Raw genomic sequence first — 27,172 nt, forward strand, 5'->3', positions numbered from 1 at the left:
TCCCTCCCTGCCATAACTGGTTTGGTCAAGTGTTAATACTGAATAATCAAGAGTTGAAAGCTAGAAAAACAAATGAAAGGGATCCTCCATTCCACATGGAGTGACTGTGTCATTACTAAGTTGTTGATTTATTGAAATCATTAGTCAGTGCATCCTCTTATTCTTCTGCATAAATATCAAGCCCCAGATTTCATTAGTAAGCCAACAGTGAGAGTGAAGATGTGAAATCAGGCATATAGGTGAGAGTCTTTTGCGCTTGTTGCCTGCCTTTACTGGAACATGAGGGGGCCATGTTTCAGAACCCTCACCGTGGATCCCAGATGGTGGTCAGACATCTAAATACTCCCTTTTTTTTTTCTTTTTTCTTTCCTCTTCAGTTCTGCAGATACATCCTCTTGTAAGGCTGCATCGTAATTTACTTACTTTTCTTCCCCCCTCCCCCCCTTGTAATTTTCCTTGAAAATAATGAAGCCATAAATATTCCTTAAAGAGAATCTCTCTCTTATCTTTAGATAAGAGTGGCTACAACTTGCCCATTCCACCTTGTCACGAAACTCCTAGGACAGTAGTTCTCTAAGAAGTGGGCTTGTGGATTCTTAGGGTTACCCAAGGTCAGACTGTTTTTATAATAATACTTATTTGGCACCTCTTTTTTTTTTTTTTGAGAGAGTTTTTTTTGCTGTAGGATGCATACGCTCACCTGACAGACAGAAAGTCAGAAGTCACCCCTCAGGGGGATGGCCATGCCATGATCTCTTCTTCTGCATTCTCCTCTTGGGATTTTAGGCACATATGCACACATGCCCAGCATTAGTTTTAAGCTGCTGGGTCTGGGACTTGAACCATGGTCAACTACATATGAGTCCAGCAATGTAACCATTATGCCATTTGCTGGTCCCAACATTTTTCACTGTGTCAACATTTACACTGGGCCAGATAGGTGGTACAGTGGTAATGTGGTTGGATCCACATGGGAGGGTCCTGAGTTTGCATTCTTAAGTCTCTTGGTTCACACCAGGCACACACATGTTCTCATGATCTGGGTTGACTGAGACCAGGTGTGGAATGTCATGAAGAACCCTGTTGGGGGTGCCCGGCTCTCCCCCTCTCTTTCTGTCTCTCTCTCTGTCTCATGGAAGAAATAAATAAACTTAAAAAAAATGTATGGATGGTGCAAAAGCCATGTATTATTTTAAAAGAAATAAAAATTTAAAATTTAAAAATAATCTTTGAATTTCTAATTGACAAATGTTGATAGATATAACTCACATAAACAAAAGCCCTTTGGGATCCTCAATTTTTAACAGTCACTATTTATTCCCTGAAGCATCTAATCCCTAATTTAAAAAATCATATTATAAAATATATCAAAAAGTTTTTTCCATTCTGGAGTGTGTTTGTGCATGCACCATAAAGAGAAAGAATGAATGAGAGAGTATTCCCCATCAGGGCCTGGTCACACTGTAATCCTTCCTCCAGTTCTCTTCCTCCCATCAGGATCTTGGACACTGATACATACACAATGCATTTTTCAAACCAATGGGGCTGGAACTTGAACGTCCAGCTGCTGTGTAGCAACTAACAACTGTCCTACAGAGCCCACCCACAAATATTTTGTTGAGAGACTCCAATCTTATGTTGTATTTTACTACACACATATATACTGTTGTGCAACCATATTGCTTTGTGTACTGGTTTTACAACTTATTTCAAAACAATATAAAGTATATGGCTCTTAACTATTTCCTTAGACAAGTTCACTAATTGTTAACTGCTTATAATATTTCTATTAGCCACAGAAGGGTCACTTCTACATTTTGTCTTTATATTTTACAACTGTTAATACATCAAAAGCCATCAAAATTGTAGTTTATTATATTATACCTTCAGAGAAGATTGACATCTGATGTGCTAAAATGATCCAAAAGTCCCATAATGATTCATGTTTCTTTCTTTTTAAGAGTTTTTTTTTTTCTTGCTAAAAGGGTGTGCGTGCTCACTCCCTGGAGAGACAGAAAGCGAGAGATCACCACCCCCTCCTCCCCGGAGAGACAGAAAGCGAGAGATCACCACCCCCTCCTCCCCAGGGGGATAGCCATGCTGCAGTCCCTCTCCTCCATCCTCCTTTTGGGATTTTGGGCACGCATGGATATGTTCCCAGTGTGAGTTTTAAGTTGCTGGGTCCAGGAGTTAAACCATGGTTAACTATGTGGGAATCTAGTGATACAACCATTACACCACCTGCTGGTTCTATGATTCATGTTTTTAAAGTTTATTTAATTTCTTACTTTTTTGTTGTTTTTAGTTTATTTCTTCCATGAGTGAGAGACAGACAGACAGCACTTCCAACAGGGTCTATTTTTTTTTTAAGAGATTTTTGCTATAATGTGCATGTGTTCACAGGAGAGATAGAGAGAGAAAAAGTGAGAAATCAACCCCCATCAGAGAATGGCCACTCTGCTATCCCTTCTCCTCCATTCTCCTCTTGAGATCTTGGCACACACGTACACATGCCTGGTGTGAGTTTTAAGTTGCCAGGTCTGGGATTTGAACCGTGGTCAACTGAGTGGGAGTACAGTGATGTAACCATTACTCCATCTGTTGGCTCCCCAACAGAGTTTTGACACTGTAATCTATGCCCAGCCTTCAGTCAGCCCTGGATCATGGATAAGCACATATCCAACATTCTCAGGAAGGTCTCTGGACTTGAATAGGGACCCTTCCCATGTGGGTTAGCTTCACAGAGTGTCATACTTCACTGCTACACCACCATCCTGATCCTATTTATTTCTTCCATATGTTGGGAGAACCCTCAACCAGGTGTTCCCTCTGTGATCCACCCCCTGCCAGCCCTGGATCATGTGTACCTGGCATATGCAGAAGGGCCTCAGGTTGTGAACCTGGAACCTTCCCATGTGGGTCCAGCCTCACAGAGCATTGCATTACTGATGCACCACCTCTGGCAACCCTAATGGTTAATTTAAATGAAAACGAATCTGTATTAATGATTGAGACTTTTTTTTTTTATTCCTTTGGGACAGTTAAATGAAGTTTTAATGGTGCAGTGTTATTTGGAAACTGCTGTTAATAAGAAAACAAAACCTAATAATAAAGTGGAACAAGGCTTCTGTCCCTATGTTGTCAGTGACTTTTAAAAAAAATATTTTCTTTTGGGACCAGCAGTTAGTGTAATGGCTATGTCACTGGACTCCCATGTAGTCGACCACAGTTTGAATCCTGGACCCAGCAGCTTAAACTCACACTGGGCGCGTGTGCATGCATGCCTGAGATCCTGAGAGGAGAATGGAGGAGAAGGGATTGTGCCGTGGCCATCCCCACTGGGGGTGATTTCTCACTTTCTGTCTCTCTGTCTCTCTCTGTCTTTCTGGTAAGTGCACATGCCCTGTAGCAAAAACCTCTCAAAAAAGTTATTTTCTTTTTTAATAATTATCCTTCCTTCCTTCCTTCCTTCCTTCCTTCCTTCCTTCCTTTTTTCCTTCCTTCCTTCCTTCCTTCCTTCTTTCTTTTTTTTTCTTTCTTTAATTTGACCAGAGAGGGACAAAGAGAGAGAGAGAAGGAGTGTGAGAAAGTAAGCTGCTAGGTCTGGGACTCGATCCACAGTTGGCCATGTGGGATTCCAGTGCCCTTAACCATCATGCTACCTGCCAACCCCTATTGGTGACTTTTTTGCAATCACTGCTTATGCTTTAAAGGCGTTGACTCCACTATCAGCATCCTATTTCTTTGAGAGATTTCACACCAAATAGTCATTTAGAGCAGGGATTTGCAAGCTGAAACAGCAGGCTAAATTCAGTCTGCCACCCGGTTTATCAGAAAACAGTCATGCCTGTTTATTTACATACTGTCTATGGCTGCTTTTCTTCTGTGGACATGGAGGTGGTTAGTTCTGATGAGACTGATACAAATCAAAAGTATTTACTATCTGGCCCTTTAAGGAAAAAGTTGTGTACCCCTGACCTAGAGTTAACACAAGGGCCTTATTTTTCCTGTAGGAAGAATCCTTGGCTATTGTTTTGGTGACCTTGTAATGCACTAGAGGTGATTGGGTGGCCCTTGAGCTCAGGCTGCTGCTTGCTCACAGATTAAGATTTCACCATTAGCGCACTCATGTTCCTATTTTGATCAATATCAATAATATTCTTACCCCATCAAATTTAGAAATCTATCATTGGTTGTCAGATCGATTTTGAGAGAAAAAAAATTATGATCTATTCCATTAGTTCATAAAAACATGGGCTAATTATTAGGGGAGCTGATTGTAAAGAATACCTTTTTATTTATGAATCTATGAATCTGTCTATGCAACTATCTGTTTTTGTTTTGTTTTTCTATTTTTCCAGTGCTCTTTATTCTTTTGTATGGGTCCAAATTCCTGGTCATCATCATCTTCCTGAAGAGCTTTTTTTTTTTTTTTTTTCATTTTTAGAAGTACAAATGTCTTTATTTCACTTTCATTTTTTAAAGGATATTTTGATTGGGTATAGAATTCTAGGTAGATAGACTTGCTTTTTTTTCTTTTCAGTACTTAGGAAAAAAATTTTTAAGTTTTATTTTTGCATGAGTGAGAGAGACAGAGAGAAGGAGAAAGAGAGAGAGCCTGCACCTCCAGCAGGATCTTGATGCTGTGCTCTACCTACCTCCAGACAGTCTCAGAGCACGGGCCCAGCATACTCAGGGAGGTCTCTGGATGCAAACCTTGAACCTTTGCACAAGGGTCAGCCTTGAAGAATATTCTGTTTGATCTTTGCACTGCTGTCTGACCTCTCCTTTCAATATTGTAGAGATGATGCTCCATTGTCTTCCAGCTTCCTTCCTTCTCCACTCCCACCCCTTGGTGAGAAATCTGCTGTCAGTCTTATTTTTGTTTCTTTCTATGTAACATATTCTTTTCTCTGGTTGTTTATTAAAATTTATTACTAAGGTTAAGCAATATGATTATAAGATGCTTTAGGTTAACTTTCTTCGTATTTTCTGTGCTTGGGGTTAATTGAACTTTCCACATATGGTTTTCGTCAACTTTGGAAAATTCATGGCCATTATTTCTTCAATTTTTTTTTTTTTTTTTTAGTTTCACTTTTACAGAAACTGGAATTACAATACCTTAGGGTACTTAAAGTTATCTCACAACTCATTGATACGCCGTTTATTTTTTAAAGTTTTAAGTTTTTCTGTGTATTTTATTTTGGATAATTTCTATTGTTATATCTTCAAGGTCATTAATCTTTTCTTCTAACATATCTAATCTACTTACTAGATTAATTTATAATGTTACTTTTCAAAAAATAAATATAGATGTATTAGAGAAAATCATGGCTTTAAATTTTGACTTTGTTATCTTAAAGACCTTCCCATAGAGACTCCCCCCCCAATAAAAGACCACTTTGCCTCTCCCCTAAACTGGGTTCTTCTTTGGGTTTTCATAGCTAAATAATTGGCACTGTAATACACTTCATCTCTTAATGAGAAGTCTTATCAGGACATCCTTGACTCCTCTTTTCCCTTGGCCCTTACATCCATCAGCAAATCCTTTTACTTGTACTTCCATAAAAGATCTCATGTCCATTCACTTTTCTTCATTTTTGCAAACATTCTACTACTTCTTGGCTCTTGCTTAGGTGACAGCAATAGCCTCCTTAGTGTTTTTCTGCTCTTTCTCTTGATAACAGCTACAATGATCTTAAAATAGCACTTGTTACTGCCCTTCTTAAAACCTTCCATTGGCTTCCAATTAATTGTATTTTGAACGAAACATAAACTTTTTTTTTTTTTTTTTTTGCTACCGGGCAAGTGCACTCACCAGAGAAAGACAGAACGTGAGGAACCATCCCCTGTGGGGGGAGTGACCATGCTGCAGTTCCTGTCCATTTTCTTCTTGGGATTTTGGGCATGCATGCGCATGTGCCTGGAGTGTCTTCCAAGCTGCCAGGTCTGGAACTTGAACTGGACAGTTGGCCATGTGTTATCCAGCCACCTTAACTCCCTGCCACTGGCTGGTCCAAACCTACACTCTTGGTCCTTGCCTACTTCTCGGTCATCATTCTGAGAAATTTGTTTTCCTCTCTCGCTCTGGGAGTAGGCTGGGGAGGGATTAGTTGGAGGGAAGAGGGAAAGCTACTTTTTCAAAAATTGACCACACCGCAGAAGAAGATATTGTATTCGCAGTCTAATACAAGGATGTATATATACTTCTTTTCATGAACTCTCCGGTATCTGAAGTCAGGGTGCATCTCATAAGCTTATAGATAAATAGACATGAATATGTCAGAGTTTACTTGATAGCACTTTTTCTTTCTTAATGTTGTATAAAATAGCAGTAAGTCTTATGACTGATAGGAACTGAAATGTGACAAAGTATGATATTTGAAACACGTTTTCTTCAAGTGCCCAGGGCACATTCCAATGTTTTCTAGTCTATCCTGTTTATTCTATTTCATTGGATAAAACAAACCAAAAACCTCCACTTGTCATGCTTACTACTGGGTCTCAGCATGAAATTTTAAAAACTCTGATGTAGCAACTCAGATCTTTTTTTGTTCATCAAACACACCAGACCCTTTCTTGCCTCAGGGTCTTTGCAAATGCTGTTCCCTCTACCTGCTCTTGTCCTTTGCATAGCTGACTGCTCAGCATCCTGTAGGTTTCAGTATATATATCACCTCTTCAGAGAAGCCCTCCTTGACTACCCCATCTAAGTGAGTTCCTATCTATCCTTCTTATTCTTTTTTTAAACTGGGTTTCTGTTTGTTTTCTTTACAGAATTTGTCCCAGTCCGTAGTCATACACATGTTCATTTCTTATCTTTATGGACTGACTTCCTTCTTATCTTCTCTCACCAGAATGAAGGTGTAGGCCCTGTCCACCTAGATCCATCCACAGCATCAGGCATAAAGTATAAACTCAAAGATCCTTGCCAAGTGAATGAATGCTGCAGTTTTGGAGCAGCCTTGCCTTAAAGAAAGACTATATAATATTTCGGGGTCCATGTAGAGTTTGGTGAATTTCAGCAGCTTTTGATTTAAAAAGAAAAATTCCCTACTTTGTCCTGGCTGTTGTCGTGTGTGTGTGTGTGTGTGTGTGTGTGTGTGTGTGTGTGTGTGTGTGTGTGTGTGTGTGTGTGTGTGTGTGTGTGTGTGTGTGTGTGTGTGTGTGTGTGTGTGTGTGTGTGTGTGTGTGTGTGTCTGTGTCTGTGTCTGTCTGTCTGTCTGTCTGTCTTAGGGAGTAGGCTGGGGAGGGATCGGTTGGAGGGAAGAGAGAAAGTAACTCCTTTTTTTTCCCCCCAGAATGGGATATGAAAGAGAATATCATCCTGTATTACTTTTCTCCTTCTCTCCCAATAGTTTCTAAGCATTAATGTGAATGTTAAAAATATTTGTACTGGATGTGCATGCATGGTCTACACAGTTCATTGTTATTAACACAGTGTTGTGCATCCCTGTGACTTATTTCTCATGTCGGGGGGTGACTTGATTAATTAGTTCTTTAGAACACAGTTGCCAAGGCAGCCGCAACAGGCTTCTTGGCTTTCCAGGCAAATCACTCTTCTCTGTAATTGACCCATAGCATGTAGAACTGTCTTCTACCCTATGAAAAATTTATAATCAACTTCTTACCTTTTAGGCACATAGAGATGAAATCCAGCGCAAATTTGATGCCCTTCGTAACAGCTGTACTGTGAGTATTCATTAACCAAAGACGATGAAAAATAAAGCAAAACTAAGACAAGGAAAAAGGGGACAGCTCTTTATGATAGCAGTGACTGATTTTTGATACGAACTTGCACTTGAAAGCAGATAATGCAGTCAAGCATATCTGGTATTTTTGAGCCCTCAATAACCTGTATTTGTGGAGTTCTGCCAGCTGAAAAGGCTCAAAACTATTTATGTTTGGGGGAGGATGGTAGTTGGAATAGTTAAAACAGTTCTCACTGTGCAGCCACTGACTAATAGGTTTCAAAAATTGCAACACCAAGCCCAAGGAAGCTTCTCCTCCTTCCCCAATGTGGAAGGTTCCCATTGGCCATAGACAGCCCAAGATTGGCCAGATATCGAGGGCAGTTCTACCTGCGAGGTGTCACCAGTCTGCAGAGGGAAAGGACCGATACGTTCTTTGGGAAATCTAGAGATTTTAACTTCCCTTCAGGAACATTCAAAATCTAGGACCCTATGGGTGATGGTGTTTATATTGACACAAGTCGGTTTTGTGACTAGAAAAGCATCAACCATAAGTTATATAACAGAATAGGGTTAATAGAAACACCAAGTTTATATTCGATCAGAACAAAGGACTGACGTTAGAGCCCTTCTGAAAGATAAGGATGTTAACCTTATTCATGATTCCATCTCTTTTCTTTGGTCTTTTCATTGCTTTATGACCTTCTCATTTAGTTCTCAGTGATTTTTGTCCTTGTTATTATTATTTGCATCTGTGAATTTTCAGAAACACCCTCCTCCGTGTGTGTGTGTGTGTGTGTGTATATATATATATACACACACATATATTGTAATGATCTATTTTCTCTTTAGCTACTGTAAAAGGGGACTTAAAAAGTTTTGCAGAAAATGGAATAAAAGTATGCGTTTATTTTGGTGCAAAACGTTTTTGAGGGGCCAGCAGATGGCATAATGGTTACGTAACTGGACTCCCATCTAGTCGATTGAGGTTCTAGTCCTGTACGTGGCAGCTTAAAACTCACACCAGGTATTTTTCCTTTAAGAAGTGGAATGAAAAAATAAATAAATAAATAAACTTACACTGGGCGCATGTGCTTGTATGCCTAAAACCTGAAAAGGAGAACAGAGGAGAAGAGATTGTGGTGTGGCCGTCTCCCTTGGGGGATGATTTCTCACTTCTGTCTCTCTCTGTCTCTCTGGCGAGCGCACTCACCCTATAACAAAAACTGTCTCTAAAAAAAAAGAAAAAAAAAAGAAAAATCTTTGAAAACCTTGCCTTTTTTAATAATACAAATTTTCCATGGATTTTTTTTTGAAGACCCTACTTACATGAGAATTAAGTTCTAACTATATATTTTCTTAACTTAAATGCAGATAATAAAGTACACTAACCTTAAGTGTACATCCAGTGAAATTTTTCCATGAATAGACAGCTCTGGACTCAGTGTAGATCCAAGAGGCAGATCGTATTTAGCCCAGAAGGCACATATTGTCCACTTTCATTAGCAACCTTTGTCCAAAGGGGCAACACCACTCACCTCTGATACCATCACTTAGTTTTGCCTTTTCTTAGATTTCATATAAATGGAATCAAAGAGGATGTACTCTTTTGGGCCGAGTTGTTTTTTCACTTAAATTGTCTGTGAGGTTCCTCCATGTTGTAGATGTGTCAATAACTTTCCCTTTTTCATTACTGTGTAACGTCCCCAATGTATGAATAGAACTGTACTTTGTTTATCTGTTTTCCTCGTCGATAGACATTTGGAATGACTTCCATTATGAATACAACGTTAGGAAACATTTCTTGTATAAATTATTAGGTGGCTGTAAGCACTTATTTCTGGTGAACATTGACTCAAAGGTAGAATTGCTGTCATGAGTTATGCTTCTGGCTATGGTCGGGACCTGGCAGACCTATTTTTGGTCTGTATTTCCTGGTACAATGGTTGGATCGAAATAGGCCTGCCTCATAAGATCTGTTGATTTCCTCTCTCTCTCCTGCCTTTCTTGAGAAATCGGCAGATTCTGTTCCTATACTCTCCTGCCCTAGTTTTTAAGTTTCCTGTTGTCTTGATTTCTTATTTTACACAAGTCATTTGCTTATATTATGTACATGCTCATGAATGATCACTGAGTAAAATATAGAACACTTGATGACTACGATTTTTTCTCTATTACTATTTTTTCCTTAAATAAACTTGGATATTTTAAAAATGTGTACGTCAGTAATCCTGTTTTATTCATCTGGAGTTCTCTTTTCTCCTTTTTCAGTCTTTTGGCATAAGACATTCTTGAAGCATTTTTTTATAGCTGTATTAAGGTATAATTGGTATATATTAACCCGATAAGTTTTAAAATGTGTTTGTACTTGAAAAGATAGCAAAATAGTCAAAGTAATGAATATATCTATCACTGTCAAAAGTTTCTGCCCACATTTTTATAATTTAAATTTCAGTTTTAATGGACTACTCCAAACTGTAGAAGAAATTTGGTTACTTTCTTATTTAGCTTTCATACTCTCCAAATTTGCTTGTTCTGTAACACTGATTTCTAATCCTTACTTTACTTACCTCTGGTGTTCTGTAGAAAAGGCTGTGGGGACCTTCCAACTGGGAGGTGGAACCCAAGAAAGTGACTCCTGCCGTTTTCAGCCTGGCTAGCTTAGAGGTCCAAGCCACGGCCTTTGGAGTCAGCAGACTGAGTTCAGATAAGCCTCTGTTTCTTTGTCTGTAAAATAGAGATGACGTTGTATATCCTTAATTCTAATCACCATTAATTGTACAGTGCATAATTAAATTAAAAAATGTGTTTTGCTATAGGGTGCATGTTGCTAGAGGTTGTTGGAGAAAGACAGAGAGAGAGAGGGAACATGAGAAAGTACTCCTCTTCCCACCTTGGGGGATGGCCATGCTGCAATCCTTTCTCCTCCATTTCCCCTTTCAGGATTTTGGGCATGCACTCACACATGCCTGGCATGTCCCTTAAGTCATAGAGTCCCAGACACAAACCATGCAGTTAGCCATGTGGGGTCTAGCCACATTAACCACTCATGGCACCAGCCGGCTCCATAATTAATTTAATAACTTCTCTTTGCTAGGGGAGGAGAGAGCTGTTTAGTATACATACTTTCAGATTTCAGCAATGATAAAACTTAGGAAACACTGAATCGTAGAATTTGGTAATAATACTTCTCTTACTAGGAGAATACCGTGAGATAGAGCCTGCAAAATGCTCACATAGGGTCTGTTCATAGTGATTGCTATTCAGTATTGGCCTTCGAGTTTATTTATTTATTTATTTGTATTGGGCTCTAATAGCTTTTGTTTGGAAAATGACTGTGCTACTTTAAGAAAACCACTGCTTTAACACCATTTGGCCACAATCATAGGTTTCAATTATGCTTTTTTTTTTTTTTTTTGAGAGTATTTTGCCTTTGGGTGCATGCGCTCACCAGAGAGAGGCAGACAGACACAGTGAGAGGGAAAGGGAGAAATCACCCCCTGGGCGGATGACCACACCACAATCCCTTCTCCTCCTGGGATCTTGGGTACACAAACACATGCACCCATTGTGAGTTTTAAGCCACTGGGTATATGACTCGAACCACGGTTGGCCATGTGGGAGTCCAGCAACGTAACCGCTACACCATCTGCTGGCTCCTCAATTATGTTTTTAAATTTCAAGGCCACTTTAAAGACACTTCAGAAGGGTGCGATGGATGTTCCTTTCTTGTCTGCGTTGTCCGAGATCATCTCCGCTAGGAAATGTCATCTTCGTTACTGGTGGGAACTCCAGCAATAGCTCAATTGATGGGAGCATCTAGTTTGCAGCTTTCAAAAAGCTCATGAACAGTAAGATTTTCCAGCTCAGACCATTTCTATATTTTGAAGAGGTTTAAAAAAAGGATTTGATTCAATCTGGCACCTAAAACCCTACCTAAGTCTGTTTTAGAGGGGAGTTGGTGGGTAAACATATGACACAGTTTTAATTATGAATCAATCTGTCAGCTATAAGATTAAAAATAAATAATATGCAAATATCTGCCTTCAGGAAAGAACTAGGCATTAAAATAGGAATTCAGTGCTGTGTCTTTTTAGCCTTATGTTCACCATCTGACTGGTTTCTTCACCACTTGCATGGCCATTGGACAATTACCTGATAACTTTTCCTCTCCTAGTCTCCCAGTTAGTTGTGAAAGGTTCACATCTACTTCTTAGAACCATGAGGTTTGCATGATAGTCTTGACAGCAAAAGATAACCCCAAACAGAGATCTTTTTTTTTTTTTTCTTGGACACTGAGAGTAGATTATTTTTTACATCCCCTGTTCTCTCTTAGAACTGCATCAAGATCTCTTATCTACAAAAGCAGCATATAAGAAAGCTTTGCCGGCCCCCGAATTATAAAGCTATCGCTCTCATTTTTTTTTACTGCCAAGATGGAGTTAGAGTTTCAGTTTCTTTTTGCTACCCTCTATCCTCAAGGCCAAAACACCCTCATAGTAAAGAGAGAATCTGCCCTCAGTGTGGAGAGAATATACCCATGGCCAGAAAGTAGACCTCGGAATTCTACTTGCACATGGCTTGGTGCAAAAATAAAAAGGTTTTTTTCTGAATGATTGCTATATTGTATTCTATTATTATGGGCTTCAAGGATCTATAAGGAAAGTTGAATTAATACCTTTCTCCCTGTATAGTGTAGCGGGTAGCAGCATAGATCTTTCAGTGCTGGGTTTGAATTCTTGATTTGTTATTTACTAACAGTGAGACCTTGGGTAAGTTAGCCTTCCTATTACCTCGGTTTCCTCATCTATAAAATGGGAATAACATTAATACCCACCTCGAAGGACAGTTGTGAAGACTGCCTAGTGTTTTACACTGATGCTATTTTTATCATGGAGAGCTTTAATTTGCTGCCTTTGTCTCAAACAAGTCTAATCTCTATAAACTCACTTATGTGTGTGTATTGGTGGTATCTAACACTTAACCACAACTCCAACCACTCAAAACAGAGTCACAAGCCAACCACGTTATGGCTCATGCAGAGAGAATATATAAAAAGTCTGAACGAGTTAAAAATGCTTTGAATCGTCATCCTTCTCTTCTCAAACGTGCAAAATAGAGTCAGTGGCCAAGTAACGAAGCAACAATCACAAATGAAATAGAAATCAGAGACACGAGATGCCTTGAAAGTCAGACGAAAACAGGGAAATAGAAGGGTCCTTCCTATTCCAGTGGGCCCATGTCAGTGGAAGTGGGAATATTAACCTCTTTGACTTTTTTCAAGGGCTTCGTCTGTAGCACTTTATAATAGAATTTTGGAAGAAAGAGAAGAGGCAGTAGAAATATGCTCATCATAAATTGTGTCTTTGTCTCATGAACTGAAGGAAGTGGATACCCAAAGGCTTAACCGTGTCTTTGAATGGCAAGGAAATTATGTTGGCATTGTGTATATTCTAATTTGAATGGATTTACTATGGTCCATTGTTCCCTAAGAGGCTTTAAAAAGGCAGCATCATCTTGGTCATTAATTTTTATTCCTTCTATTTCACATGACACATAGAGGTTGAATAGTATATCCGAAAATTCAGAAAAAATTTAAAAATAACAGGTGAGGCGTGAACACAGTATTTATATTTATTTCCATGAGACGGATGGAGAAACCAACCCTGCAAAGTTCAAGGTGGTTCATTTGGGGTTCCAGAATCCATCTAACAGCATATCTTCCAGGCCAGGGAATCTGTCTTACTGTTTTTCTTTGGGAAAGAGGTAGAGGATATATAATAGCTAAATGGAGACATTGAGGCCAATTGGTTGGCGTGGTGGTTAAGGGTTCTGGACTCCCACATGGCTGACTTTGGTTCAAGTTCTGGACCTGGTAGCTTGCTTTCTCACTTTCTCTCTCTCTCTCCCTCTCTGGTCAAATTAAAATCAATCAGTTAATCAATGTATGTTAAAAGATAAAATAACTATTTAAAAAATTAAATAAATGGAGACATTTATGGTCTAGGATGGAAAGTATCTTTCTTTTTTCCTTTATTGGTTTGCTATAGAGCATGAAGGCTTGTCAGAGGGAAAGTAAGAAAGCACCCCCCAGGGAGGGACGACCACACCATAGTCCCTTCTCTTCCACTCTGCTCTCAGGATTTGGGGCACATACACACATGCCTGGTGTGATTTTCAGGCCTCGGGGGTCTGGGACATGGATTGCATACTTGGCCACGTGGGATCCAGATGCCTTAACCTCCGCACCATCTGCCGGCCCTGAAGAGTATATCAAGGAATAGGTTTACTACATACAGGTAGGCCAGTAGTATTAGCTGGCATCGTTTATTTATTGTTTCTGAGTTTAGGAGATTTAACCATTAACAAAAAGGGTGATTCAGGGATCCTACTAGGAATGACAAATATGTAGGTTTCCTCTCCCTATATTTTGCCCCTGATAAAGAAGGTATTTTAGCTAGGAATCTGATCAGAAAACCTTTGTTTCCCTTCTTGTAGCTGACAGGGTGCCCCTAAATAGTATATTAGGAATTAATATGGCTTTTGATGTTAAAGAAAAAAAACCAAATGATTAGAACACTAGGCCAGTCCATTTAAAGTTTATCAGCTCAGTTAACAAAATGTACAGTTGTATTTTCTGAGCCATGTTGAATAAACATGCTTGATTGATGTTCTTTAATTCTATGTGCCTGGGAAGATTTTTAAAAAATTGATCAGCAGAGGGGGGTTAAAATAGGGAATTAGTCATGGAAACAATGGTAACATTTCATAAACTAAGTCTACCCTAGATTTGAAAATGGGAAACAATTAATAACCGTAGGCTTAGAGGCATTTCCTTTTAATTTTCTTCTTTTTTGTTACATAAAATTTAATTTACTGCCTGCGTGCCTCATTCCAACTATTATTAGAAATTTGCCTTTAAACTTCTAAAGTATTATATATAAAAGCTCTCTGCAAGCACTGATACCAAACCTCTGCAAAGAGAATCAGAATGCTAAGTGCACTGAAATTAAAGTCATTCTGCCATTGAACAGGGAAATAATTTAGCAAAACTAGATTAGATCTCTCCCAATAAAATGAGAATTTTATATACATGGCTTCCCACTTTCTGATAGCTAGCTATAGAGTAAAATCTATTAAAGTGATGCCATTGTACAGTATTGTATTTTTAGAATTATTCTGAGCTTACCTTAAGTTTTTTTTTCCCTTTGTTGCATAAAATTAAATTTATTGTCTGTGACATTAAAATAACTCTTAGTGTCCCTCACTGTCAGTCTTCTTTGATAAGGACTTTCTTTTGTCTTTTAAGACTATGGCCATTTCCAACTTTGAAGTCCTATAGGTGGCCATGGGCATTTTTAGCTTAATTAACTGATTACTTCTCTTTTCTCCATGTGCGTTTTCCATATTATTTCCATATTATTGTCTGTTAATTTGCTCTCATTCGAAGTTGCTCCTTTTATACAGCAGACTCTTTCTTTTTTAAACTTGTGATAGAGTGCATGCAGGCACACCCGAGTGTGAGTGGGGGGCACCCTACACCAGATCTAGTCACCTTCCTCCAGTCTTCTGGGCTGTCGGGTCTTGGGCACGTGCATGCACACTCTTTGTGTTTCGGGTTGACTGGGCCCAAGATTCGAATTGCAGTCAGCAAGTAGGATCTGGCTTCTCTTGAGCAGCACGTCACCCCTGCACGGAGCCGGCCCTGCAGTCACTTCTGATTGATTTGCTTTTGCTGTATTTTCCAAATGTTTCCCAAGTTAGAGAAACAGCTCCTTTTCTTACCACCATGCGTGTGCGTTAGAGCTCAGTGGGTAGGTGATGGCCTTTGGCTTTGGCTCTCAAAGTGGGAGAGCTGCATGTCCATTGCCAGGGTCTCGTGGTTTCCAGAATCAATAGCCCTAGAAGCAGTTGCCCACTTAAAATGAGCTTGGTTGGTGTGTAACCGGGTTCCTTCCCTCTCTTAGGTGATCACAGACTTGGAGGAGCAGTTAAATCAGCTGACCGAGGACAACGCTGAACTCAACAACCAGAACTTCTACTTGTCCAAACAACTCGATGAGGCTTCCGGCGCCAACGATGAGATAGTGCAGCTTCGAAGTGAAGTGGACCATCTTCGCCGCGAGATCACAGAGAGAGAGATGCAGCTCACCAGCCAGAAGCAGGTAAGGAGGGCAAAAAAGGTCATGAGACCCCTGGAGGACTTGAGGAAGGATGTTAGAAGGAAGCAGGCCCCGTGTGTTCTCCTGAGGGTGCTAAGGCTGAGCCTCATTCAGGAAATATTTGTTTTGTTTTGTTTTGTTTTTACAATCATGCAATTTCCAAGACTTTGGGGTTTTATTTATTTTTCACTTTTCCTTTCTTTTTATGGTAGAAAACATGTGCATGAGACAGAAAGAGAAAGAACCCACAGTAGGGTCCATCATTCCACATTCCCCTCCCCAGCCCTCCAGCTCCTCTGGATCTTGAGAGCCCTCATTGACTGGCATGTTTTTCAGGCTGACTCAGGATCTGAACTACAGTTGCCATATGGCTTCCAGCCCCGCAGGACATTTGTATTACCTTGTGCTGTAGCGGCTGCACTGCTTTGGAGGTCTTAAGAATGGTTTTAAGGGGGAAGACCAGCAGTTGGCATAATGGCTATGTCGCTGGACTCCCATGTAATAGACCATGGTTCAAGTCTCAGACCTGGTGGCTTAAAATCATGCCGGGCACGTGTGCATGCATGCCCAAGATCCCAAGAGGAGAATGGAGGAGAAGGGATCATGACATGGCCATCCCCCCTGGGGGGGTGATTTCTCACTTTCTGTCTCTGTCTCTCTCTGTCTTTCTGGTGAGTGCATGCACCCTGTAGCAAAAATTTCTCTCCAAAAAAAAAAAAAAAGAATGGTTTTTAGGGGGCCAGGTGGCGTGGTGGTTAAGGCACTGGACCACTGGACTCCCACATGGCTGACTGCAGTTCGAGTCTTGGACCTGGTAGCTTCACTTTCCCTCTCTCTTTGTATTTTTCTGGTCAAATTAAACAATAATAATAATAAATACAATTAAATAAAAACAATTCTTTTAAAAAGGGATTTTTTAAGGGCATGTAGTTATTAATTTTGATTTACAAAAATTCAAAATAAAATCTGGGAGCTGGCTCCATAGCCCAGTTGTTAAGCACTGTGTCAGGGGAGCCAGATCTCACCTGACTAACTGTGGTTCAAATCCCAGCCCCAGTGGCTCAAAAAATATTCTGGGCAGATCCTGAGTGGATGAAGGAGTGGAGGCAAAAGAATTATGGTATGACCAGGCCTTGTTAAAGGACGCTTTCACTCTCTCTCTCGCCCTCTTGCCCTTTTTCTCTGGCATGTACAAACGCCCTCTGGCATTAAAAAATAATAAAATAAAATCGAATGCTTGGGGAAGTTACCGTGAGCCAGTTGATTTGTAAGCTCAGTCACTCCCTTGTGGCCTTGCATTGAATTTTGCTGCTAAAATGTTCACAGAAATGGCCCTTCCTTCATTCTCATCCTGTTCTCTCGGGCGATAGACAAAGATCAACTGTATTTCACACCGTAGTTAGAAACTTATGCTTCTCTGAAACTGATCTGCCAAAAGTAACCTCCAGGAAATCCTCGTTTGATACAAGGCACAACTCAGTGGTACTGATTTGCAGACGATGGAGGCTCTGAAGACCACGTGCACGATGCTGGAGGAACAGGTCATGGACTTGGAGGCCCTGAATGACGAGCTTCTGGAAAAAGAGCGGCAGTGGGAAGCCTGGAGGAGCGTCCTCGGGGACGAGAAGTCCCAGTTTGAGTGTCGGGTTCGAGAATTACAAAGGATGCTGGACACTGAGAAACAGAGCAGGTGAGACTTTCTGTTTGACAAGTGACTGCAGCAGGGTCCTCCCGGGAGTTCTGAAAAGGGTGACAGCTGTCCCAGCTTGTCCAGGACTAAGAAATTCCCTGGGACAAAGACATTCAGTGCTGAAACCGAAAGACTGGGAAAACCAGGATGATTCAGTTATCCTAGTGGTAAATACACAGTGTCCATTGGATTCTGGCGTTTTTTGTGTGTGTGTGTGTGTGTGGTTTTGTTTGTTTGTTTGTTTTATTTTGTTTTGTTTTTTAAGAGAGGTTTTTGCAGGACCAGCAGTTAGCGTAATGGCTATGTCGCTGAACTCCCATGTAGTCGACTGTGGTTCAAGTCCTGGACCCGGTGGCTTAAACTCACGCCAGATGCATGTGCGTGCATGCCCAAAATCCCGAGAGGAGAATGGAGGAGAAGGGATTGTGGTATGGCCATCCCCCCTGAGGGGTGATTTCTCACTTTCTATTTCTTTGTTTCTCTGGTGAGCGCACGTGCCCTGTAGCAAAAACCTCTCAAAAAAAAAAAAAAAAAAAAAGAGAGAGGTTTTTGCTCTAGGGCGCATGTGCTTGTGGGAGAGACAGAGAAACAGAAAACCAGAAATCATCTCCCAGGGAATGGCCTCGCTGCAGTCCCTTCGCCTTGGAGGGATGGCCACACTGCAGTCCCTTCTCCTCCATTCTCCTCTCGGGATTTTGGGCATGCACGCACACACATCCAGCATGAGTTTTAAGCTGCCAGGTCTGAGACTCGAACTGTAGTTCTAGTCTACATGGGACTACATGGGAGTCCAGCAATGTAACCATTACACTATCTACTGGACCCAACAAAACCCTTGGATTCTGTGGTAGTAGCTGGTGTCCATTTATCCAGTACAGAGGCCTGTGAGTCTGGGCAATTATCTCGGCCCTTTCATTTGCAAAAACATTGGCATCAGGTTCCTTATCGCTGTGACCATATAGCAAGACCATCCCCGTTTGATCCTGGTCAAGTGGGATGTTCAATTTTCCCTTACGCTAGGGTTTCTCAGCCTTGGTCCTGCTGACATTTTTGAGTCGATTTATTCTTTGTCCTACGGGGCTGTCCTGTGCATTGTAGGATGTTGAGAATCATCCTTGGTCTCTACTCCCTAGACACCAACAGCAGCCCCTTCCCAAGTGTGACAATTAGAAGTGTTCCCGGACATTGCCAAAGGTCACCTGGGAGTAAAATCATCCCCTGTGAGAACCGCTGTTCTACAGGGTAGCTTCTTTTTTTGTTGTTGTTTTGTTTTTTCTTTTTCCTTAAGAAATGGTGATAAGAAGTTTAAGCAATGCCTTCCCTCTGCTTTCCCACTTATGTTTCCTTGGCTCCCGCAACACAGAATCCCCTTCCCGCTGGGTCATTGATAGTGCAGGTTCTTCTATATCACTGGAGGGGACGCCGTGCATGACAAAGATGTCCTAGATTTGAAGATTTATTGTGATAGTTTACAGCTCATGGCGTGGAAGTATTTGTTCTGGCAAAATTAGCATGTTATGACAGTTCACAGATGGAAAGAGATGGTCTTGACAAGCGAGAGCCTTTTTCCAGTTTGCACAGAGCTGCCGTGTGTGTGCGCTAGTGTTACCCCGTGACTTCATGTCTGCCCAGCTGAGTTGTGTCCACCCCTGGCTGACATTACCGTCCTCTCACAGTTACCTTCTTGTGATTCTCTGTACCTGTTAAGCCAGATACACTCTACATAGACATATTTATGACATTTCATTGGACTGTACCACACTCATTTGAGTATCTCCCACTTTTGTTTGTTTGTTTGTTTGTTTCTTTGCTATAGGGGACATGTGTTCACTGGAGAGACAGCCAGAGAGAGGGGGACAATTAGAAATCATCTGCTGGGGTTGCCGTCCCTTCTTCTCCATTCTCCTCTTGGGATTTCAGGCACACGTGCACACGCGCCCAGAGTGATTTTCAGGATTTGAACCACAGAGTCGGCCATGTGGAACTGAGCTATCTTAACCTCCATGCTACCTGCTGTATCTCCCACATTTACTCGGCTCTAGTAGACTCACGTAAAGATGTTGGATGAATAATCTCCACTGAGTTCAGTTGAGCTAGGAAAGATGAGCAGAAGATGAGAACCCTTACATTTCTAGAGACTCTTTTAGACATAGGTTCCATTTTGGACAGTCTCCTGCTCAGGGTATTTGCTGATGTGAGTGGCCGCTCTTTCAGGATTCTATTCCTGCTTCTCTCTGAACCTTCGGGCTCCCCCCATCCTCACTGAAAGATCTGGCAGCTCTCCCAGACCCCTTTCTTCCCACCTTCAAGTCCTGTTTCTATCCTAACTGCCTATAAGAGCCTTCAGAGATAATTTTAGGGGCAGGATGTGGCTTCAGCGTGAAAAAAAAAACAAAACACATGTGGAAGCTATGCTTATGGACTATGCTTAGGAAGACTACTAGCATTACTCTACTTTCATACCGCATCAAGTTACTATCTTTCTTAATCTTTGTCCTCAAGAGTCTAAGAGACTATCAGAGGAGACAAACTATGCATTTAAATATTTATCACCTAAAACGGAGCCATGGCATGCCAGGAGGGAAACACATTTATGCTCTCGATCCAGAACAGGAGAGGTTGCTTCTGAGGGGAGACACACTGGGAAAGGGATTTTGGAGGATGGGGCACGCGCATTTATCCGTGAAGGCTGAGTAAGATCTGGGTTTGTACAGGAGGAAAGGATAGACTTGAAGTGGAGGGACTTGTAGAAGCCAAAGTATGAAAATAGGAAAACCTAATACTTCACTGAAGGAAGGGAAGCCATTTTTCCAGTTTGTCTCTGGTTTCTCTATTCTTTAGCATTGCTTTAGTTTGCCAGTGAGCACCCCAAACATCTAACTCTTTGTATATGCATTCAGGAGAGGAAATGTTTGCTTAAATGAGGTCTCCCATGGCCTTCTGCCCCCTGTGACCCGTCATTGGGGCCTCACTCCATTTCTGTTCCCCCCAGAGATATGTGACATCCTGGTCAGCCCAGTTGCATTTGGACATGCATTTTTTTCCTTTAACCTTTCCAAGTGACTCCTCAAAGTAACTTTTTAAAAAAGAATTATTTAATTTTATTTATTATAATTATTATTTTTGGTTTTCTATAGGGCACATGCACTCACCATGGAGAGACAGAGAAAGGCGGAAAGTCAGAAAGGAAGCTGCCAGGTCTGGGACTCGAACCACAGTCGGCCATGTGGGAGTCTGACTCCTCAATCATTATGCTACCTGCTAGCCCCTCACAGGAAACTTTTTAAAAAAAGTTATCAATTTACTACTTCTGTGTGTGTGTGTGTGTGTGTGTGTGTGTGTGTGTGTATGTGTGTGCGTGCGTGTGAGAGAGAGATAGAGAGAGAGAGAGATCGAGATCGAGATCACCCCCAACAAGGCCTTGGTTCCATGATCCAACCACAGCCTCAGCCAGTCCAGGCTCACGGACGTGTGGGTGTCTGGTATACTCAGGGAGGTTTGGAGACACGGAGCTGGGGTCAGCCTCACAGAGCATTAGGTTTTACCACTGGGCCACTATCTGACCCCAGGATTTACCCTTTCAGGGTATTGCTCCCCAAGGCCTAATATATGTAGGTAACATCTTTGCTCAGAGAGCTGCTGGGAAGGAAAATGTAATTTGGAACTAGGAGTCAGGGTTGGGCATTGATCTGACCCATGGTCTGTCTAGTTGCTTATCAGGATTGGAGCTGGACCAGCCTCCTCCTCCTCCCAGGTTGGCAACGATTCAGCTTCTGAAAGCAGGCCTGTATTTTTCTGCAGGGCAAGAGCCGATCAGCGGATCACTGAGTCTCGCCAGGTGGTGGAGCTGGCAGTGAAGGAGCACAAGGCCGAGATTCTCGCTCTACAGCAGGCTCTCAAAGAACAGAAGCTGAAAGCCGAGAGCCTCTCCGACAAGGTCAGCAGCCATCCCTTCTGCCTTTTAGGAAAACATGTTCATTTCTTTCTTGTAAAGGCAGGCTTGACACACATTCATGTGCAATCTGTGGTAACCATATTTCATTGACATACATTTGCTTACTCCAAATATGTCACACAGTTATGCTTCACCGTGGGACATCCTTGGTGGGCATAATGTGGGTGGGCGTGGGGGGTACTGGGTTATCACCATCAGGTCAGTAACTTTTTAATGTCTACTTGTGTGGGCCTTTGTGGTCTGAGTTTTGGTCTAGGTGTACAGCTTTCTTTTTTTCGGGCATTTTATTTTTAGAAGGCTCTAGGAATCTAATATCGAGAGTCCTTCGGAAGTGCTTGGTGGCAGTGGCTGACACGCATGCCATTGCTGTGTTAACAGACAGCTCTGCCTCTCTGTGATCCAAGTTGAGGGACCTGATGCGAGTCCTCAGTAGTCACATTGGACATACACGTGTTTTGCCTACGTACCACCCCATGTTATATGTACAAAGCGCTATACCTTTGCCTTGGAGATTGTATCTAATAGTCTTGAAAGAGATATAGAGTAGTTGCTTCAATGTTATAGACAACAAAAATCAAGATCAAGGGCCAGCCGATGTCATGGTGGTTAAAGCGGCTTGATTCCACGTGGCCAGTCGTGTAGTTCAAGTCCTGGACTTAGCAGCTTGACAAAAACTCTGGGCCTGTGTGCACGTGTGCCCAAAATCCTGAAAGGAGAAGTGGAGGAGAGGGGACTTCAGTGTGACTGTCTTCTATGGGGAGTGCTTTCTCACTTTCCTTCCCTCCCTCTCTCCTTCCTCCCTCTATTTCTCTTTTTTCCATAAGCACATGCACCCTCTGACAAATGAAAAAAGCAAAAATGTGAAGATCAGAGAAATTTTTTTTGGAGGGGGAGAGATTTTCACTATAGGGTGCGTGCACTCGCCAGACAGACAGAGAGAGACATAGAGACAGAAAGTGAGAAATCACCCCCCAGGGGGGATGGTCGCGCCACAATCCCTTCTCCTCCATTCTCCTCTCGGGATCTTGGGCATGCACACACATGTGCCTGGCGTGAGTTTTAAGCCACTGGGTCCGGGACGCAAACCGTGGTTGACTACGTGGGAGTCCAGCGACATAGCCATTACGCTAACTGCTGGTTCCCGAAGATCAGAGAAATTTTTGTACCCACACACAAACTCACTCATACATTCTTTTACACATACATAGGCATACAATTAATTTAACAACCCGATTTTGTATTTTCTATAACTTTTTTACTTCGTGATTATGAAAATAATTATCTGGGGTCATTGTGGACAATAGAAACCATAGAAAAGGCTGTCTCGTAGCCTAGCATGCTCGTTCCTCTGCAGCTGGGCCTGTTACTGAATTATTTTGGAAGATGTAATTCTAAAAAAAACCACAATTTCACGGAGGTACCTTATTTCATCATTCCATTGTATTTGGATTTGGGCTTCTTCCAAATTTTTGCAATATAAATAACTTTGTGACAAACATAAATCTGTATAAACATCCCTGATTTTTTTTTTTTAAACCAGAAATTCATAGGAACAGAATTAGATTCAAGGTCGGCACTTTCCACTCAGGAATACTTCTGAGTCCCCTGATATTGGCTTATCTTATTTTTTAAAACATGAAGAAAGTAAATTTATTACTTAGAGATAAGAAACCCTTTTATGTTGAATTTGAAGTTTTTTCTAGTTGACTTCTTAAAGTACTCAGTACTGGGGCCAGCAAGTGGCATGGTGGTTAAAGTGTTGGACTCCCACATGGCCCACCTTGGTTCAAGTCCTAGACCTAGAGGCTTGCTTTCTCACTTTTCCATTCTCTCTCTCTCTCTCTCTCTCTCTCTGGTCAAATTAAAAAGTAATAATAGGAGCCAGCAGATGGTGTAATGATTACATCACCGGACTCCCATGTAGTCAGCCGTGGTTCAAGTCCCAGATCCGGTGGCTTAAAACTCACTCCAGGTGTATATGTGTTCATGCCCAAAGTCCTGAGAGAAGAATGGAGAAACAGTAGCAAAGTCCTACCTGTTCTTTAAAGCCCCAGATATTCCAATACCATCTTTTCTCGATCTTTCTACATGGGGGTAGATGTCTCTTTTCATACTTTCTTGTCACCATTTGACAATGCAGTCATTGTTTGCACACATGTCTAGCTGTGGGCCATCCTGCGCCTTTCTGACCTGATGTAAGATCCTTGAGACAGCTTGGCTGTCAGTTCATCCTGAAAGCCGCAGTGCCATGCAAGCAGTAAGCATTCAGCATATGATTGTTTAATGAAATCCAGCTAAAACATGTCACAGAAGTAAATACTCGAGCAGTCAAACTCTCAGAGCGTGTCACAGCTAGCTATTGATATATGATCCGTCCCGTAGAAATAATTCCTATCCTTGCATAATAATGATAGAAGACTTACCTATGATATGTACTTTTTATTTTTAAATTTTATTTTATTTTCATTTTTGCTGTATGGCACATGTGCTTACGAGAGAGAGAGAAACAGAAAAAGAAAGAGAGATGGCCGTGATTACATCCCTTCTTCTCCATTCGCCTCTTGAGATTTTAGGGACGTACATGTACCTTGTATATGATTTTCACACACCCGGGTCTAGGGCTTTAACTGCAGCCTGCGCAGGTGGCCATGTGGGATCTAGTGCCTTAACTTTCATGCCACCCCTGTATTTTTTCTTCTTTTTTTAAAAGAATTATTTATTTTTATTTACTTTAATTTGACCAGAGAGAGACACAAAGAAAGAGAGAGAGGGAAAGTAAGAAAGCAAGCTACTAGGTCCAGGACTCGAACCGTGGTCAGCTGTGTGGGAGTATCCAGAGCCTTAACCACCATGTCATTGACTGATACCCTGTACTTTTGTTTTTAAAAGACATAATTTTTGTTCTGACCTTTAGAACTCGATTTGTGGGCATTCATCAAAGTCATTAGCATCGGGACCAGCAGTTAGCGTAATGGCTATGTCACTGGACTCCCATGTAGTCCACCACGATTCACGTCCCAGACCCAGTGGCTTAAACTCACGCCGGGCATGTGTGTGTGCATGCCCAAGATCCCAAGAGGAGAATGGAGAAGAGGGGATTGCGGCATGGCCATCCCCCCTGGGGGGTGATTTCTCGCTTTCTGTCTCTCTGTCTCTCTCTGTCTGTCTGCCGAGCGCACGCGCCCTATAGCAAAAACCTCTCTTTAAAAAAAAGAAAAAAGTCATTAGCATCTAACATCCCTAATTGTGGCACTGCCAATTTTTCCAATGTCCAGCTCAATGACCTGGAGAAGAAGCATGCCATGCTCGAAATGAATGCCCGAAGCTTACAGCAGAAACTGGAGACTGAACGAGAACTCAAACAGAGGCTTCTGGAAGAGGTGAGCAAGCATACAACACCTGGAAAACAGAGGCTGGTGGAATTCTGAAAGAGAAAGTTCATGATGTTCTGATGATCAGATCCAAGTTAGACATTGAAATTTTGAAGTTAGAAGGACTTTAAGATACTTAACATATTAAGAAACTAGTCATGAAGGATGGAGGGTCTCTGTCATTTGTCTCCCTTACATAATGCATTGTAGACTGTCCAGCGCCTAGTGAGTATGTGCCAAACAGGTTTATTAAATACACCAATGAATGACTGTTGAGTTAAATTGTTCTTTACACTTAATATGCAAAGTGTATTAAGTTTCATGCTGATAGGATAACCATGCAAATTAGCTTCCTGCATGGGGCCGAGATTTGATCAGATTATGCCAAGTACCAAATTTCATGAAGTCTTTTGAAACATTCAGTTAATTCCATTAAAAAAGAAGAATCATGCCCTGATTTTGCGACATAAGGTGATAGGCTCAAGTTGATCTCCTGAAAACATTTCTTATGTTGTTTCCTACACCTTTTCACAGAACTCTGATAATTGCTATTTAAACTGATAACTACTCTCCACTCCCACCCAAAGCCCACATGTTGAATGACTAATGACAAAGTGTTGTTCATTAAAATCAACCTACAAGGTCATACGTATTTTGTAAAGATTTTTCATGCAAAACTGGACTACAGAGAATGCTCTGTTTAACCCAGAGCGAGCTGGACAGTTCAAGTAAGCCAGAAAGCCTTGTTGAGATTTCGTCATAGGATACCCATAGCTGCTGAGGCACCCTGCCTATAGAGATAATACTGCTAGGCAGTTACGTTTGCCAAGTATAGTGGACATGGCGCAGGTGAGTATGAAATGGGTGGGAGTCTGGGAAAGTTCTAGAGAAAGATTACTGGTAGTTGCACAACAATGTGGATATACTTAATGCCATTGGACTGTACACTTGAAGCGATTGAAGTGGTCAGTTTTATGTTATGTATTATGTTTATTTTGCCACGTTAAAAAAATAATAAAGGACACACACACACACACACACACACACACAAAGTTCACCAATGGTAAATTAAGACTATCTGATAAAAACTTTAAATCTACTTAGATTTAAAAACGTTAATCACATAGAGAATTACGATGGTCCCTCATCTGTTTTGGTTAGGCACTGTCCCTACTTAGACACATGCTGGAAACAGGAAGAACAGAAATAATCAATGCTCTTGCCTGTCCTAGTTTCTCTCCGAGGAGGGCAAATTGGCCCTGACAGCTCAATGCTTTTGGTCCAAGGTTACATGGTGACTCAGTGGCGAGGCTCGGAATAGAATGCTCCCGATTCAGTCCTCTCGTTCTCACTTCTAACCTACATGAGAACATTTCCAGTTCCCCAGCCTGTACCTCGCAGCGTGCTGTTTGAGTGCAGACATCTGGCTGACATGGAGTTTGAGGCAGATTCCACCGACAGTGGAAGCCACTAGGAAATAAAGAAGGATCTTTATGTCCTGCCTGTGGCTGGGATCTTTGTGGCCTGTGCTTTTTAAGTGTGTGCCCAAGGGCTCAAACTAAGTGCCCTCCCCATAGAGAGACTTTGAAAAGCAGCCAGAATCAGAATCCCAGAATTGGAAGGAACCTTTAGGTTATCCACCCCAAATTCCCAGCACTATTTCTTTTATCCTATCCCCTGACAAACTTTACTAATGGATTTTTCTTTCAAATCTTTTCTCCTGGGCCCATAATGGCCTCAGACACTTTGCTATCAGTCCGTCGGAAGTTAACACCAGAGATGAAAGTCTGTTTGTTATTCTTGGTCAAATTCATCTCCTCCTCAAGGTAGAGAATCCCTCACCCACACTCCTCACAGGAGAGCCTCAGTGAACCTCACCCTCAACCTTTAGCAGTGCCTCTGACATCCCAACCCATATTTCAGCAACTCTTAGAAAGTCTTCTTATTTTGAACTAAAACCTACAACTCCTTCCCACGGGAAGCATGAAATTAGAGTAGTCTGCTCTCTCCAACCAAAGTTGGAGATTATTATTGGTTAATAATGAGATTACTTGATTAATAAAATAATGAATATTTAATTAGCACTTACCATATGTCAGGTGCCTTTTTGAGTTCTTTACATCAATTAACCCATTTACTGTCCTTGCAACAATCCATTGAGAACACTACTTTCATTATTTCCATGACAGTATATTAGATACCCAAGTAGCTCTCCTCCTCCCAATTGCCTTCTCTCTTCTAAGGGAAACATTTCAAATCTCTCTAAGCTTTGGATGTTCTTTTCTGGTAGATTTGTCTTTCCA

The 27,172-nt window shown here is 41.4% G+C and overlaps 1 protein-coding gene across 4 annotated transcripts in view; it reads left to right on the plus strand.

The window, feature by feature from the left end:
• CIT (citron rho-interacting serine/threonine kinase) overlaps positions 1-27,172 on the plus strand; it is a 205,091-nt gene that overhangs the window by 138,249 nt on the left and 39,670 nt on the right. For 3 of the 4 annotated variants that reach the window (XM_027773085.1, XM_027773086.1, XM_027773087.1), the window contains 5 exons: positions 7,639-7,692; positions 15,659-15,856; positions 17,350-17,543; positions 21,345-21,480; positions 24,774-24,878. In XM_027773085.1, coding sequence (XP_027628886.1) covers positions 7,639-7,692; positions 15,659-15,856; positions 17,350-17,543; positions 21,345-21,480; positions 24,774-24,878 — 687 coding nt within the window. Of the gene's footprint in view, positions 1-7,638; positions 7,693-15,658; positions 15,857-17,322; positions 17,544-21,344; positions 21,481-24,773; positions 24,879-27,172 lie in introns of all 4 variants that reach the window. The other variant, XM_006151544.3, reaches the window with a different exon arrangement.

Source organism: Tupaia chinensis, unplaced genomic scaffold (assembly GCF_000334495.1).
Source record: "Tupaia chinensis unplaced genomic scaffold, TupChi_1.0 Scaffold000320_1, whole genome shotgun sequence".
Taxonomy (NCBI): Eukaryota; Metazoa; Chordata; class Mammalia; order Scandentia; family Tupaiidae; genus Tupaia; species Tupaia belangeri.